The sequence below is a fragment of the Mixophyes fleayi genome, chromosome 6, assembly GCF_038048845.1.
Source record: "Mixophyes fleayi isolate aMixFle1 chromosome 6, aMixFle1.hap1, whole genome shotgun sequence".
NCBI lineage: Eukaryota > Metazoa > Chordata > Amphibia > Anura > Limnodynastidae > Mixophyes > Mixophyes fleayi.
The window spans coordinates 194,334,511-194,352,870 of record NC_134407.1 but is presented as its reverse complement, the minus strand read 5'-3'; the positions used below and the strand labels follow the sequence as shown (position 1 = coordinate 194,352,870).

The 18,360-nt window shown below is 41.5% G+C and overlaps 1 protein-coding gene across 1 annotated transcript in view; it reads right to left on the bottom strand.

Annotated features, from left to right (window-relative positions):
• Window positions 1-566: 566 nt before the first annotated feature.
• UBE2O (ubiquitin conjugating enzyme E2 O) overlaps window positions 567-18,360 on the bottom strand; it is a 36,295-nt gene continuing 18,501 nt past the window's right edge. The window contains exons 13-18 of the mRNA XM_075177767.1: window positions 17,289-17,378; window positions 15,185-15,881; window positions 14,769-14,905; window positions 9,559-9,762; window positions 3,764-3,821; window positions 567-3,311 (exon numbers count right to left, since the gene is read on the bottom strand). Coding sequence (XP_075033868.1) covers window positions 2,605-3,311; window positions 3,764-3,821; window positions 9,559-9,762; window positions 14,769-14,905; window positions 15,185-15,881; window positions 17,289-17,378 — 1,893 coding nt within the window. The 3' untranslated portion in view covers window positions 567-2,604. The remainder of the gene's footprint in view (window positions 3,312-3,763; window positions 3,822-9,558; window positions 9,763-14,768; window positions 14,906-15,184; window positions 15,882-17,288; window positions 17,379-18,360) is intronic.

The following is an 18,360-nucleotide window of genomic DNA, read 5'->3' as shown; positions in this document are numbered from 1 at the left end:
ATTATATATAGTTGATGGAAGGGTAAATTATACTATCGTGTTTTGCACCGCCATGCTAAATATATGTTTGTTCCATAATATTTACATTAATAATGATTGAGGGCTGAAGTCGCAACAGCTATCCCTGTATAGATGTTTGAGCTACAAGCTTTTAGATAAAATACCAATAGTATTAGTTTAGGAACAATATATGCATATATAAAATAGACACAATTTTGTAAGTCCCGTCATTGTTATTGGTGGTGGTGGCATGTGCTACACAATGCAATCTATCCACACTGTCGCCAAGACCAGCATTCGTAGATTGTGGAAGAAACACTGCACTATAAGATACCATGGGCATCAGCTAACCATATCGTTCAGTTTGCTTACTCACAATTTAGCGTGATATAAGACAATATCAGGGCAACTCGGTCGGCTGCCTTGTAGCCCGAGTGGCCATCTTACAGCAGTTTGACAAAATTACATATCACAAAACATTGGATGTATATTTTTTTTAAAAAAAAACAAAACCATCTACATTCCCCCTTTTGTTCTTATTGCAGTAATTCAGAGAATCCTCACAATCATTAAGCAGAGGCATCTTTAATTAAACAATCCTGTAGAATATTTTTCACATTAAATTAGCAAAACAAAAACTTTGTAAAAAAAAAAAGAAAAAGAAAAATTCTTAAAGCACTACACACACATCAGAAGCACCAGCACTCATAATTTTACAGCATTTTGGTTTAGAATTATCCGTTGCCAGCAATTAAATACTGTACATCTGCTAAAAGCAGGGTGTATATGTTCAATCATTTTTTTTTGTATCCCCTTCAGCCCTGAGATCACCTTTCACTCTATCCAGAATGTTAGGAGAAAATTATCCTTATGGAACTAGTCTAATACACAGCAGGAACATCATTTTAGATGATAGAGAGAAATTAATGTTCTACTGAAATATTCATTTCCGTGTCATCAGAAGTAATGGTGTGGCGATGACCGGTTTAGCAGAGACAAATTTTTAAGGTGAATATAAGTGGCTCTCTAGTATCTCAGGGGAGATGGGGGTTGAAAAAAAATGGCTTAAAAATAACAAAAACATAATATACAGTGCAGTCTATACATTGTTTAAATAACATCACACAGCCTACGTCTAAAAAGGCCCATTTATCGCTCATGCTCTCCTCTTTGCACATTTTAGTGGTTTATTTTGCGTTAGACTCCTAAATATTACATACACAAGGGATGACTCCAGAGTCATAACTGGACAAGAGGCAGCAGAATAAAAGGTCACATTTGTAATGAAAAGGAATAGATGTAAACATGCCTAGACGTAAGGCAGAATATAATTAAGGACAGGCAAGGGTTAAGAAAGCATACTTTAGCCTGCATTGGTCATGGCAGTGTTGTATTATATCGATCAGTGCAGGTATGCAGCTACACTGAGCAGTTTCTTCTTCTTCTAAACCTTTAGCTCTCTGCAAGTCATTAATAGTCATTACGTTGGAATGGAATCCTAGATCAGTTGTGACTGATTTCACATGTTATGTCCCCTGAAATATTAAACAGAGGCGTGCTCGTCCATTAACCGTGTCAGTATATGGAACAGGCAAATATGCCACAGCCTCTATTTAAGCCTTATTCCTATCGCCCTGTGCCAGCCAATGGTTAAAGTCTGCGATGACAATCTTTGCCAATGACCCAGAGCTTTTTATTTCTTACTAGTGTTATATTAAATTACTATTATACTAAAACAACATTCGTTGTTAGAGGTATTATTTGAGGTCTGTAATAAGCAGTGTAAGAGAATAGATGCTCGGCGTTTAATTGTGAACTTAAGGATTCTTAGTACGCTTGCCGGCCTTTAATAAAAGACTTCACACCTTCTCACATAGCAGTTGCAAGTGATATGTATTGGTTGGAAGATTTCAATGTTCCAGGGCCTGTGTGGCAAGCTTCATGTACTGGTCCCTCTAGGTTTTCAATATATCTACTGCAGTAACAAGCGAACCAATTAGCGGCTATCGCTTGTATAGACTCAACGGGATTTATACGACTAGTCTTGGAAACTAAACCAACGGTGACCGATTCTCTTCCAACCCAGCTCACATGCGCTGGAAAAGTTTCCTGCCCCAATAACAATCTTTCCTTACTTGAGACAATCAGTTGTTCAATTAGATCTATCCTTCAGAAATTCCCTTAAATAAGAGTACAGACAGAAGAGTAGGTATGAGACTAACTACGTAACCCTTGAAGGGACAAGGTCTAAGACTTGATGCAGAGGTAAAGGATGATCTTTCATGAGCAATAAAAAGTACAATTCTCTGCCCCATAGCAGCAAGGCAGCCCCGAGGCGTTATACCAGGAGCAGATAAACTGGACAGAGTAAAATAAGAGAATAGTACAGCATACAGCAACATGTCAGCCATTAATTATTATTAGGGTTACAATCTTGTTGGGTCTCAACTTTTATAGGAGACGCTGTAGTTTAGAAGTCTTAAGTTACCCCAGACCTTTATATTGGGCCTAACTTGGCAGTGAAAAGGATGGGGAAGAGAGAATGTGTCAGATGAAGTGTGTGGGGGAGGCCGAGAAGCCTGCCGCCCGCTGCGTCTCTCGCTTCTATAACGGTAATGTCAGTCTGCCTCCACGGGGCTCCAAAATGCCAGCTTCCAAGAGTGCAGCCTTGTATTGCCCTAGGACACCCTGTATGCTTTTGATAAAGCCCTTAGACAGGGGAAACAAAGGGAAGCCGATGTCGGGGTAGCCTCGTTTGTCAGGCAGAAAACTACGGTAGCTCTTTCTGCGTTTCTTTGGTTTTACACTTAGCGGTACTCCTCCAGTTGCCCCTCGTAGCTCGTCTGCAGAACTGTTGGAGGTACCCACTACCGCCGCTTTACCCACACACTCCAAGTCAGAATATTGGGGGGTCTCTCCCGGTGAAAGGGTGGAAGCTCCACATCCGGAATCGTCCAGGTCCTTTGAACTTAAGGAAGGCTCCGGCGTGCTTTCTAGCTCAGTGGGGCTGTAGGGTACTATGCAGGGGTGCTCCTGGCCATTAGACAACTCACCTCCCTTTTCTACCATGCAGTTGGTGTCTAGCCAGGTCTCTATCCTCTGAGCTAAACGCCAGCCGCTGCCTTGAAAATGTTCCAGGATCTCCTGTTGGAAGACTTCAACAGGTCTCCTTAACATCTGTGTCATAGACTGAACCACTCGGATGAGTGCCATCTCGTTGTAGCAGCGGCTATTCTCATAGCCTTCTTGCAGCCCACGGTCACTGTCAAAGCCAGCCTCATTGTAGTATGGTTCATTTACCAAGATGAGCCCTGCAGCGCAAAAACAAACAGGAAAAAAAACAGGAACACATGTAGTGAATGCTGAAAATATATGGGATAATTCATCCCCTACTATGAATTACATGGAGAGGTGAACATATGAAAGCATGAGGCTGTAGAGGCCAGGGGCTTCTATACAGGTCACAAAAATCCAAGGTGACTTCTAATATCTATAATAATTTACCATATAGAGTGCGTCAATCCTTCCAATACATCAAATTCCTAATGAACATTGAAGTGATGACATCAGAACTGTTTATACAGATATTTATAGACGTCTATACATATATTATCACTTGTGCATTATGTGGCTATATATTTAAATCCTAGGTCTTAAAACCGATGTCTCGCAGTGTCCCCCAATGGTAGGAAAGAGAAATAATAAATAGTAATATTATGGATAATAAAAAAAATAAAAATAGAAAGGACGTTTATAAACCCACCTTGTATTGATATCAGAACCTGAAGGAGACTGGACTTGCTCGTCCACCTCTCTGTACCCTGCAAAATAAATATTAAGTTAATGAATTGCACGGTAAAATTATGTAGACAAAAGTGATTTTTCCAGAGAAAAACAAAATAGTCAAGGTCATTACATATTTTCGTTGTAAATAACTAAAATGTTTGTTGAATCAGTCTCCTTGTTCATTTGCATACAGTGCCATTGGCCTCAGGAAGAACAGCAAGCAAGAAGGTGGACGAGGAAAATAGGTAACAGAAAGGGTATTGCTAGGGGAGATCAGCACAAGTCGTGATGAACTGAATATAATCATCAATACACAGGTATACAATACTATCCTTATGTGGAACTAAATGTAATCAAATAACTCTGATAACAAACAGCCTTATATAAATATAACAATACTGGAGAGCTCTATGTTGATACTATGATACAGGTGATGAATGTGTAGGAGTCCTATTAAATAAGCATTTAGTTAAATTTTTGCCCTATATCAATATATTGGATATTCGATGATTGAGGGGATGAATTGGTTTATTATGTTTTATAATACAGTTATTGGAATTAAATGTAAAATCCATGTCTTTAATGAAATATTCATAGATTTTTTTTTTTTTTTTTAAATTCTTTATTTTGGTTGGTCATATAAGCAAATACAGGGAATAAAAGTGTTATTATTGAACAGACGTACAAAAACAGTCAGAACAATTGAATCAACATGTACGTAGAAGCTTATAATGAGACAACCATTTTTACAATTTTATATGCGGTATCAAATTGTATATAACTGTAGTGAAAGTGTGAAATGTGGGAGTGGGGGGAAGGGAATCAGAAAGGAAGGGGGGGGGGGGGGGGGGAGACCACAAAGCAGGTATATGAAAGAGCTCAGGGGGTGGAGAGTGTGTAGACGACTCAAGAAGATAAGGGGGCAAAGCGTATAAGGGAGCTGGACTTACCCCACATGGGTCCTTATCACGGGGCTAATTGTTAGGGGGACGCGAGCTTTCCACAAACTGCCAAGGAGCCCAAACCTGGTTAAAAACATGGCCTCTATCATGGAGGTAATAGGTAATCTGTTCCATGGCTGCGACATGCCAGATTTGTTTTTTGAGGGCTGTTAGAGAGGGGGGGGGACGTTTTTTTCCAGTTTAGCGCGATAAGGGATTTAGCCGCTGTCAGTATATGTGAGGCTAGTTTTTTGGAAAATTTGTCAAGTTCTGGAGGAGGATAGCATAGTAGAAAGACCCAGGGGTCCTTTGCGACGGGAGCCTCAAATAGAGAGTTTAGAATGCCACAAACCACATCCCAGAAGGAGGAGATAGTTGGGCAGGTCCACCATATATGGAGCATAGTTCCCCTGTGGCCACAACCCCTCCAACAATAAGGTGAAGAAGAGGGAAACATGCTGTGGAGTCGAGTAGGGGTATAATACCAACGGTAATAGATTTTATAAGAGGTTTCTTATAGTTTGGTGGATATGGAGCTTTTGGCTATCTCCAGTCTCATGTCGTCCCATGCCTCATCGTCCGGAGGGGGGCCTAGATCCTTTTCCCAATCAGCCTCATGTGCCCTCGGAGTAGGAAGGACAGCAGCAATAAATATACCATAAAGTTGGGATATCAAGCCTCTGTCCCTACGGTGATTTTTACAAAGATCTTCAAAGGGGGTTAAATCTCGCAAAACATAGGTAGGTGGGAGGGATCGCAAAAAATGACTAATTTGGAAAAACTCAAACGGACTAAGTATGCGGGATGGGGAGTGACGTTGGAGTTCTGCCAGTGGGAGCCAGTGGTTTGCTTTGGAGAAGTCTAATCGGGAATTTAAGGCCAGCTTTATTCCAAAGACGAGCTCTCGCGGCGGAGAGTCCAGGAGGGAATACAGGGTTGTGCCAAATGGGGGTTAAGGGGGATAATTGTGTGGTAAGCTTCAGTTTAAAGGAGTAAAAATCCCATAACTTGATGTCAAACTTGATAGTAGGGAGCATTTTAGATGCAGGAGGGCGATGTGCAGGGGAGAGACCCCATAAGGGTGTAAGATAGGGCAAGGTAGTATAAGCCGATTCTATATCGAGCCAGGAAGTGGAGCCTGGGGGGGCATATGAGGTAACAATTTGTGAAAAGTGGGAGGCCAGGTAATATAGTTTAATATCGGGGAGACCTCTGCCGCCAGAAGAGATTGGTCGTTTGAGAATGCTGGCTGAGATCCGTGGGGGTCTGTGATTCCAAACAAAACGGATGAGGGATTTTTGTATGTTAGAAAGGAAGGAGGCAGGAACTGCGACCGGGAGTGTTTGAAAGAGGTATAACCATTTTGGTATAATAGACATTTTGATTGCTATGATCCTGCCCAGCCAGGAGATAATGAGGCGTTTCCAGGAGGTCAGGTCAGAGAGCATCTTAGCGAAAAGGGGAGGGAAGTTTTCAGGAAAGAGGAGGTCATAGCGTGAGGTGAGGAAAACTCCCAAATATTTGATCTTTCTTTTTTGCCACTTAAAATTGAAGGTTGTCTGGAGGAGATCCGTTTCCCGAGGGGAGACATGCAGCAGCATGGCCTCTGATTTTGCATAGTTTATTTTATAACCAGAGGTGATCCCATAGGCTTGGAGAATTTCATAGAGATTGGGGAGGGAGATCGCTGGTTGGGATAGAGAGAGGAGGACGTCATCCGCAAAAAGAGAAATTTTGGAGTTGATGCTACCCACCTGTACCCCCTGAATGTTGGGATTGGATCTAATTTGGGAAGCCAAGGGTTCGATCACCAGAGCGAATATAAGGGGTGATAGGGGGCAACCTTGCCTTGTGCCGTTTTGGATCAAGATCGGGTCTGAGGGTATACCATTAATCAAAACTTTGGCACGGGGAGTCGTATATAATGCCAGGACGCCAGTGAGGAAGCTGCCAGCAAATCCAAAGGCCTCAAGGGTGGCCCTCATAAAGTCCCAGGAGATCCTATCAAATGCTTTTTCAGCATCGAGAGAGAGCATAATAGTTGGGGAGCTCCTTGAGTTGACAACATGGATAATGTCAATGGCTCTTCTGGTATTATCTCTCGCCTGGCGTCCCGGGATAAACCCCACCTGGTCATAATGGATAAGGGAAGGGAGGATTTGGTTTAAACGATTCGCCAGAATTTTGGCATATATTTTCAAGTCAAGGTTAAGAAGGGAGATTGGTCTGTAACTTGCACAGTGGAGGGGGTCCTTCCCTTCTTTGGGGATTACTACAATTCTAGCTTCGAGCATTTCAGGGGGGAAGGAGTCTCCCTGAAGAACATTGTTGTAAAGGGAGCGCAGGTGGGGAGCAAGCAAGCCCGAAAACTTCTTATAATAAGCGGCCGTGAAGCCATCGGGGCCTGGGGCTTTGCCTTTTTTTTGCCCTTTAATGGTTTGCTGGATTTCCTCTATCGAGATCTCCTCATTGAGATGTTCAAGAGCTTGGTGGGGTAATTTCGGAAGTTTGGAGTTGGCTAGAAATTCTGAGATCAGAGTGGCATTGGATTGTTGTGTTGGGGAGGTGGGGGAGGGTGGGAGGTTATACAATTCTGTGTAATATTGTTGGAAGGATTTTCTGATGGCCGCAGGATCGTAGAGAAGCTGGTTGTGGGAGTTACGGATCGAGACAATATTATTATTCGTCCTAGCGGTGCGGAGACGTGATGCCAGAATTTTATCTGCTTTGTCTCCTTTCTCATAGAAAGTTTGGCGAAGCCATTTGAGTCGCTTGGCAACTTGTTTGGAGAGAAGGAGATCCAGTTGAGCTTTTGTTTTATGTAAGGCCACTAACGTGGCAGGGTCATTCATAGATTTTTATTTGTCAATTGGTGGCATATATTACTTTTTAAATAATATATTTTATAATATTTATATTAGGTGATTTGTTATCTATGATTTCCTATTATTATTCATTTTTATTTATAGGGCGCCACTAGGTGTCCGTAGCGCCGTACAGGGACAAACAAAGTTACAATACAAGGTGAGACAGCACAGTACAGTAAACAATAAGCACAGTAACTTGTTGAGCTCAAAGCACAGCTAGAGGGGAGGGAGAGGGGAGAGGGGAAGGTCCTGCATACGGCTGAGCCCGAGAGGAAGGGCCCGGATGACAGGGAAACCCCCAGAGGGGAGAGGAAGGAGCGAGAGGGGACAGGGGGAAGAGGGTCCTCGAGGAGGAGGGCTAGGTAGCTGGAGAGCAGAGTTAAGAGTGGTGAGGACAGGAGGAGAGATGACCCTGCTCAGAGGGTACAATCTAAATTCCTATCACATTTAGTTACACAATGACAGTATTGTATACCTGTGTACTAATAAATATTATATTCATAAAACACATTTGATCTCACTATTATACCTGATTAGGTTTATAAATTCACCACTACTGACCCAAAATTTGTTGTTTTCATCACATTGATATTGGTGTTGCAAATCTCCAAATACTGATCTTGCAGCTTGTTTGGTTGTGACACTTTATAGCGCCAATAGAGGAACCACTATATTTAGTTTTCAGTCTCTCCTTATGGAAATAGTAACTACTAAAATATTGTTTGAACCCATCTACATACAATACCAACTTAGGCATAATACTAAGTGAGGGCTAAGCACTGAAAACACTCAGTGTATGACCAAGTGGTTTCCTATTCGCTTGGGTAATAAAAATGGACAGTCAGCTAATACAGACAAACTATTCTGAAACTGTAAATGCCATCTGCACTGCGCCTACATTAGATATAGAGAAAGTAAAAACAAATTAGAGGTAGATGAAACTTTGGTTGGAAAGGCTTTAAAAAGGGACAAAGTCACCACCAAATAACAGTAAAATAAATTAGGCTGATAATAGTGGTGGGATCATAATAAAAAACAGAATAAAATACTGCTAACAAAGCATATAGATTATAAAACTACAAAGTAACAAACAGCCAAAAGATCCCACAAAATAGAATTTACATTCAATATTGGGCAAAGCAGTTTTAGCAGAATTTATTAATCAAATCCAGTATGGCTATAATGACAATAACTGGTGGGGATGTTATTCTACACATTGATTATCATATTCCAAAAGATCCATAGGAATGTGGCCAGTTCCCGTAGCGTCTAGTATTGGTTCAGTTACTTCACAATGATCACGTTTTGTTTTACATTGAGTAGTTTTATCTTAACTGCCATCTTAAAGGTACATTGCCTATAGTCTCTATAGTGGTATCCCACATTTTATTTGGTCACCATTGATGTAAAATTTATACACACACACACACAAACTATTCCTCATGAATTCGGCTTACATAAAAGTTGTTTATCATTTAACTAGCAGTTCATTCTAGATTATATTAAACTTACACATATACTTGATCATACTTTATTTGATATCACTTTCTAGTCAGACACGTGGGACGGCTATTGGGACTTGTTTTGCTCCCTTCCGAGCCGCCACCATCTTATACACGAGTTTGTGGGAGCTAAATACACTAGTTTCAAGTGGACATATTTCCTCCATAGATGCATCAACGATATCCCATATCCCAACGATATTTTTTTTTTTTTTTAATTAGGGAGACCCTGGTCTGGATGACCTGGGCCTACTGAGGCTGGGCTGTCCATTTCTGTTGGTAGTCAATTATTAAAAAGAGGCCTGTAACCCAGGGTGGGTATTTGCCATAAGAACAATAATTTTCCAGTACATGTAAAATGAGTTCATAAATAAATGTACAGTATGTCTCCATTTATTAAGAAATTAGAATATATGTACCAGGGATTGTGTAGCAATATTATGACCGTTACAAAACAATTACCTTTCCAATCCAGGTGCCTAGCAGACTGACACAGACTTTCCCATTGTCGTAGAGATTTGGATTCAACCTCCCACTGCACTGAGACAGGTAGCGGAAGAGAGGTGGTACAGCTGGGTAGATATTGGGCAGCTGAATGTCAAACAGAAAGAGGCCATCCTCATATGGAGTGCGTGTGGGCCCTTTTATAAAAGCAGAGAAGAGGTCCTGAGGAGGAAGAAGAAAAACAATATAAACATGGAGTGTTTTGTACAAATAGATTTTATTTTGATGGTAAAACTTCACAAAACATGAAGACAATGGTTAGAAAAAGAAACCGGACAAAAGAAATATCAAGTACAGCGATACTGCAGCCATCAGTGCCTGATACAGAACTGGACTATAGGCAATCACGTTTGAGACTGGAAAGCTCACTTTTTCCCTTTACAATTAACACATTGACTGAAGTCAAGGTAAAAGTGCTGTCGGCCAAGACTTGCTGCATTAAAGCACAGCTGTCTCTTACTAAAACCCTTGGAGCAATGTAAGACAATTCTAAAAAGGAAAAAAAAAACCCTCTTTCAGATCTCCTTCACGGTCCGGTCAGGCTTCTGGACGATGTTCTCTCAAGTCAGAGCTGGCCAGGTATCCTGTATGTACAACCGGTTGCCTGCCCAGCTACAGAAACCTGAGAACTTGCGTCCACAGACTGTCAGAGAGGAGAGGAGGAGCTACAGCCCACAAGCCCATCAGCATTTGCATAATGTCAAAAGTCAAACAGACCAAACAAATGGCCTGAGGGGGACGAACCAAAATTACCTTTTCTATTTAAATACAAATATATAGGTTTTTAAGACACATTTTGCTTTTCGGATGACTTGTCTGCTGTAACTGTGCAAATAAAGTAGCTAGTATTAAATTATACATATCAACTAATATGGCTGCAAGACAAACTTAGGACCAGCAAAACACATACTCCCAGAGCATGAAACTTGTGCAAGACTCAAAATCACTTCAAACACTATTTTATGCTCCTACAACCAAAGGATAATTTAATGTGCCCCTAGCTTGCCGTGCCTGTAGGTTTGTTTTGAGCATCAAAGTCAAGAACAACTCATTTTACATAAAAAAAAAATAAAAAAAATTCACCCTGGAAGTGAGTTTTGCTTTAAATATGAAACATCTTATTTATTATCATTATTATTATTATTATTATTATTTTGTGAAAATACAAGCATGCTTTAGCTGGCAGGGCATGCTGGGACTTGTAGTTTCACAACACCTGGAAAGCCACAGGTTGCCCAGGCCTGCCCTAGGGGGTCACGAGATGCATGTGATGTAGACAGACACCATGCAGCTCCACATACCACAATACCCTCACCAAAATGTATCCTAGATATGCCTTGTAATTGACTTAAATGTACTTGGGAAGCTTGTGATCACAGTTTGCTGACCAAGCAGAGACCGTAGCAAGTTGCAGAAGTTTGGGAGAAAGGCCGGGAAGCAGATTCTACCATTTAGGTAAAGCAATTATGGTCGTCTCATCCTACGGTGGTATCTGGGTCAAAACCTGAACTGCAACTGTCAGATGTCATGAAAGCAGTAGTAAAATGCCAAAATAGAAGACGAAAAGTCAAAGTTGAAATCGATTTTATCAAGCATGAGCTTGACAAGCGTAGAAGCCACACTAGACAGAGAAGCATATCCAAAATGAAGTATTTAAACTATTAGTAACATCTCCTTTATACTACAGCCATTTATACCTTGGCTATCCACGGCAGAGGATTTGGAGAAAAGATTACACCAGACTTGCCAACTCTCCCGAAATATCCGGGAGACTCCCGCATTTTGCGAGAGTCTCCCGGGCGAGTGTGGCAATCCCCCGCATCTGGATAATTCTGCCCACTTCCTAGTGAAGTGGGCAGAATTAAGTCCCAAACGCCGTGATTCCCGGTGAATCGCGGCGTTTGGCCCCGCCCCCCGCTGTCAAATGACGCATTTTGCGTCATCACGTCATGGGGGCAGGTCCAAAATGACGTCACTTGGAGCCCCGCCCCCCCGTCACGCCCACCTCCTCTGCAGGCTCCCGGATTTCACCAACAGAAAGTTGGTAAGTATGGATTACACCAAAATAGCCTGTGATTTGTGGGACTGCTGAAAAGGAAGAGGTAGTAGCTACAGCACAGTGTTTGGAGAAACTGTTGCTTTCCCAATTTGGAGCAGAGGCCTTGCATCCTCTCACTATTGAAAGGACTCATAATATTGCCACTAGGGGGCATTAGCCAACACGGCCTCCAGGCCATTAATAGCACCATTCTGTAAAGAAAATGAGCATATCGTACAGGTAGTAAGGAGTGCCAACATCTCCATCTACCCAGTCTTCTCTATGGAAGTTTAGAAGAGGATTTACAGAAGGGAGGTAACTACTCCGCAAGATATCCCTTGTCTATTCAACGCTGCATCTGGCTAAACTACGTATAGAGGTGAAAGGGAAGACAGTCTGCCATCTCCTAAGGATGCCAAAGAGTTAGATTGTGAAGACCACAGAGCAGACCTGACAAACCTGTTTCACAACAACACCTGGAAAGCCACATGTTGGCCAAGCCTGCCATAGAGAAACATTTACATGTCCAACTACCAGCCATAATACAGAACGCCAGTCTGTTCCATATATACTGATGCAGTTGGAGCTGTAATTATATTGGTAACTTTCTGATACATCATTGAAAGACTGGGCGAGGGGGGGAATTCAATTCAGCGCAATTTGTCTCCAGTATGTCCATGGAGACACATTGTGCCGATGTTACGGCCGGAATCTCCACTCAATCCTCCTCGCACCCCATGGAGGTGTGCAGACAAAGCAGTGGAGATTCCTACAGTAACGGCAGACAGTGTGCACAGATGGATATCACATTGATGTCCGCACGGCACATCACCAGCAAGCGAATCTCCCCACAAATAGTTACCCGTGTGGGGTGAGGTGGTTCTTTTTTAGTTATTGTTTCTGGGTATAAGGTAACTTAATTATACAGTCTTTACTTCTGTAAGACATCCAAGTTGATGGAGAAGTTGTAGCTCAAATTATGTCAGAAGACATCACACAGATCTACCCCTTTGTTTTAATATGTACGATATATTCAATAAAGTGATGAAGTTCCAGTGTCTCCCAATAAGATCTAATAAGATTCTAGATAAAACATTGATAGATTAAGACCATGCATTTCTCCCCTGGGATATGTTTTTCTTACCCTTGTCTCACAGAGCTAAGCTGTAGCATGGAGACCTGGGGGAATATTTACTAAACTGCGGGATTGAAAAGGTGGAGATGTTGCCTATAGCAACCAATCAGATTCTAGCTGTCATTTTGCAGAATGTAGTAAATAACTAGAATCTGATTGGTTGCTAGAGGGAACACATCCACTTTTTCAAACCAGCAGTTTAGCAAGTATACCCCATGGATATTTATACACACTCTTCTCTGCTTCCCACAAATCTTTACCAGAATGGATTATGCCCTGGTAACTGCTAATCTGCTATTTAGAGTTGCACAACCAAATATCTTAAGGGTAATTCTGACCATTCAACTTTCTGCATCCTAAAAGTGACCGGTTATGGAGGTGAAACCATACTTGGCTATTAGTACCAGGGGATAGAGATGCTATGAAACAAGAGGCTATCAGTAATTATAAGAGCAATGGTATTACTGTCTCCCCTCATATTCAATTTCCCATGACTAAGCCGATCACGGCGAAACGTACGTCGGGTCACGTGTGACGCTTGACGTCACACACCCGGAAGTGTGGAGCCGGTCAGCGGAGATAGCCGCGATCGTGTTACACTCGGTCTAATTTTGCAGCTAACTTAGATTGTTGTAATGCGTCTTGTTTAGGGTCCAATATCAGTGTATTATTGTCTAACAAATAGGGGGGGTGACTGGAAGGATCAGTCTTTTGGTCCCTCAATATCGCTAGTCAGATCATTACTATCAGCATGACCATGGGTAGAACTGACCTAATTCTTAATACAGCAGATATGTCCTAGAGGAGAATCCTCTGTGGTTATGACAATATTAACCCCTCTCTTTCACACATTGTATGAGCGGGTGATGTGTATCTACATATATACAATTTGAGTCACCAATCTAAAATTATTAAGACTACATATATAGATCCCAAGTTTCAAAGAATTTATACTAGTCAGGCTACTAATCCTGATTATTGGGACTATACAGATACAGACCTAAGCTCCCTTGCATATCTGGGTCAGAATATAATACCTTTATGGTTTTGAAAATTATAACCCTTATATGCGCATTCCTATAAGAACTACAGTCATTTAATCCAGAGTGTACACATTTACTAGCTATATGTAAGACACAATGTATCAATGAATATAGGGAATGAAATTAAAAACTGTGCAAAGCCAGACATCACAGCAATTGAACCTCCAGATGCTAATATTTCTGCAGACGAAGTACAAGCAGCTATTGGCTCTCTAAAACCCCCAGGTATTGATGGTCTCCCAACTGAAGCATATAAAATAGGGGGAGAAGATGTGCACCTACTATTATCTTTAAGCAGTCAAGTCTGATACAGCCTTTGAGACAATTGTCAATTTAAGGACCATATTTTTTTTGTCAAATTCAAAAATATAGGAATATTAGTTGTACAAGTCAATGGAAAACACAAATACAAGGGGTCATGATGTACTTTGTGCATACACCAACTGCAGCAAACGCTCCTTCCTAGCAAATGTTTATCGTCCTATAGTACGAGCTGCAAAATGAGCTCGGCCAATAGCAACTCAACCTCTTTATTTTTCACTTATTTTATGGACATGAGTTTGATGGACTTATTTTGTTACAGGCGAGAGATTAAAGTATAGTCACCGGTCAGTTGGCAAATAATTTTGTTTTAACAAAACTGTCTCCATCTACATGACGTTACCTGCAACCAAAACAGTAGCAGACAGTACGGTGATAGTTTGGCGCTTTCCTCCTTCCTATTAGTAATAACAATGAGCACAGTCATGGGTCACTGGAGGGAACTTTACAAATCACATTCATTAAATGTTACAAATCATCCAATATACCCTCAGAGTAACATTAAGACTTATCGATGGGAATATTTCACATACCATAAGAAAGCAGTTGCAACAAACCGCATAAATACCCATCAACAAAATATTGCAGTTATAAATGCTATTGAAATCTGGCATGTACCGTCAAGACTTACCATTCTGTCTTCAAAGGTTTTCACCATGATGCCGTCAGGCAGGGACGTGGCCAGAAGAGCCATCTCCTTGCGCACTGTGCTGAAAAACTTCTTCGCTTCTGGTGCCTGAAACTCTAGCTTCTTGAAAGCGTGGCTCTCTAGTGGAAGTAGACACACATGGCGACAGTGAGAGTTAGGCTACGGGATTGCTTCCAGTTCACAGGTCAATTTATTCACTTCTCTACCTCTTTGTATTTGAAGCTATAAAAGGTTGGTGGCCCACAGATTCAACGTGGGCCGCACAGGTTCTGGCTAACCCAATATCCATGCGAATGCAGCCCCATTTACGCATTTGGTATTAGTGACATCACTGAGCCGCGTCATATAATGCTGGATGACAGATACAAACACAAGACATAACATCAGGGTCCCCTTACCTGGTGCAGTATCCAGCACAGAGAACACCTCTCCTCTGGCACTAGTGAATAGGACCCCAGGTTTGCCACCACACTGCTGGCACAAGACAGGTGTGTCACTTGGCCATTCAGAACGTACAGGCGTCTGGGCCTCCGCCTTGTCCTCCCTCTCTGCTTCCGGTGCAGACTCCATCTTCTCCTCTTCCGCAATGGCCACGTTATCCAGCGTCTTCTTAAGGTTCTCCTGCAACTTCTTAATGTCGTCCAGGAATTTTTTTTCCCTGGTGAATTTCTCTGGCTCAGCAATGGGCGACGTCGGAGAACCAGTCAGCAGCTGTTCTACAGTCATGTTTTTCAGGCTCTCTAGAATTTTAATAGCCTCCTTAAGTTCTTTGAAGCTCTTTACAATCATCCCTTCTTTCTCGTTCACTTTGGCTACAAGCCCAGAGACCCCTAAAGCAGCTGCAGCAGCTGAGACAGAACTCTGCCCGGCCTCCTCCACGTCAGGCTGTGGTGCCGACTCTGCGGCTACACTCTGGCTTTCTGCTGCCTCCGTTACCTCTGCGCCAATACGAGAGTTTTCTTCCTCTGTCAAACCATTGTCAGTCTCCCAGCTGTCGCTATCATCTTCCCACTCATCGGAGGAAGCACCGCTAGAGCTGCTATCAACAGAGTCATAGAGAGATTCCTCCAACTCAGACTCTACATTGTACAAATGCTGAAGAGGAGCAAAAAATAGGTGATCAGCGCTGGAGGTTTTTCATCCAAGAATACAACGCAAAGAACTGTATAAAGCATCTGCTGTGACCATATACCAATTTACAGAATAAACAGAGATTAGGATACATTTCCAGCATAAAAGTCAGTGATCCCATTTCTTACACCATAAACATTTTATTTTTAATGGAAAAACCAACTCTGAAACATCTATTTACAATGATCTGTGTATACACATTTGTATGGTATTATTGAGCCTTTGAACAGGAGCAAGGGAAATATTGATTAATTCAATTGTGCCCACACAAAGATACAAGCAATAGAACAATCACAATTGAATTGGTGGGCTTTTTAATGTAGGAATTATATAAGTGGTACACTGAAAATTAAAATAGCTTTAATTTTCATTTAAGCTTATTTTACTGTTTTGGGTTTATCTGGTTTTTAAATAGGTCCCCGAGAACATGATTCCCTATGTATTTAAATGTATATATTGTCTCCCCTGCTCCAATGCAAATGGTGAGTGGGCAACTCTTTAATAATAAGCTTGGTGATCAGTAGCAAGGGTCTACACCATTGGCGGTACTTCCACACTCCTTCCTGGCAGTTCCCCCAATACCACTGAAATTAGCGATGATGGCAAGCAGTAAGTGGACGTATTGTTCTAGATTCTGTGTAACAGCAGAGCAGCGGTGGTGGGAGAGGATTTACTAACGTACGTGTGTGTACGCCAGATCTCTTAATGCTGTGGGGGGGATCCTGATGGGCAATCCGATTTCTGGCTTTTTCAGTTTTAACCAAAAATGAGAGTAAAGCCCTCAATGGAATTTTTCGATTAGAACTGAAAACCAGAATTTTAGGTAACAATGCGATTGTCAAATTCTAGAATAACAAAGCAGGAAGCTCTTTACAAAATCATGATTTAATATTTGCCTTCCTCTAAATGTCAACTGCGTATATAGTTATAAACTATTCTTTTAGCCCCACTTTAGCTACCTTACATGAGTAGAGCAATAGGACACGATTGACCCTTTGAACTAGCTAATCCTGCTCAGTTACAGAGGTCATACAAGGAGACATGGTGTAGACATGTGAGCTTACCTATGTTGGCTACAATATAGTATTATTTTAATGTACCATTTATATGGAACAGGACATCAATTGCCTCTCTGTTCTTTTTGTATGTACAATAATGACAGAAAATGAAAGTCGCTAACCAACCTAGATATACAATAGTTAAACTTATGACGACTAATTCATTCCTTTGTTTAAAACTAAAGTCTGAAGAAAATCCATTCCAGCTAAATAAAGGGAACCTCCTGAAACATGGCAGAACATGCATATAGTATCCTACGTACAGACGGGTGAGCAGATTATTTGCCTATGTAGCAGTCACACTAGACCTTACCTGAGGAAGAACAATAGTTCTAGAATTGTCAGCCCAGATCACTTCTACTTTACTACTGACGTCCACACGAGCAACCTGTCCCACCGAGTGCTGGAAAACAAGGAGGACAAAGTCAGGGGGAAAACAAACGTTAGCTGCTGTTCACAGGAATTGTGTCATAAGGAGAAACTTCTGTCTGTATGTACGCGATCAAATCAAGAAAGCAGCTTATGAAGTAGGGACTTTATTTCTGAAAACAGCCGTCATACTGCTCAGCTGCAGACCCTTCAGCCACTCAAACACTTCAGTTCTGTTATGCTCCAGTTGTAACTATTGGCATCACAGATACCCAACTTCCTTTTTTAAACTATTTACTGTAAGAGGACCCTTAAGACCCAGAAGAGAGGACTAAGCAGAGCTCAATGTAAACACTGACAAGGATCTAAGAAGAGATTTACTGCAGGAACAGGTTATGATCCTGCAAGGTTATCAGTGGTGCTTTATAAATAGCAGATGATAACAAAGGACTAAATCAACAATTGCCGTAAATTATAATAATATTAGTCCACAAGACTTTCATGACTGTATATAGGTATAAAGCTGCAGACTGTTTTTATACAAGTCATGGAACTCGGGTGTCTTAACCCCATTATGACCAGAGGTCTGCGCTGTAATGACCAAAACAACCACTGTGGGGCATATTTAATCAGGTACCAGGATCGCAGTTACACACCGGAACGGGGCGCAGTGGTAATCAGTGGCACCACAATAAGGCTGATTTTCCTTTGCACCACACAGGGTTGCGAAGGAAAATATGCGAAAATAAGCAAATTTTGAAGGATTTTCTTTAGAAGGAATAAGGCTGTCATTCTGTACCTTATTGGGTTACATTTCTCTTTTTGTTTTCTGGGCATTAGAAAGGTAAAAAGAGGCATAACGACAATATAACTTTTTCTGCATTTTCCCCTTTGTAGCTTTAATGTAACTCAGTGCCAGAAAGTTACCCAAAATTTATATTATAGTTTCGGAGGACTAGATCTGGAGTATTTTCTCTATATCTCATCTCTTACTCTGCTCCTAATTTGGGACTGGA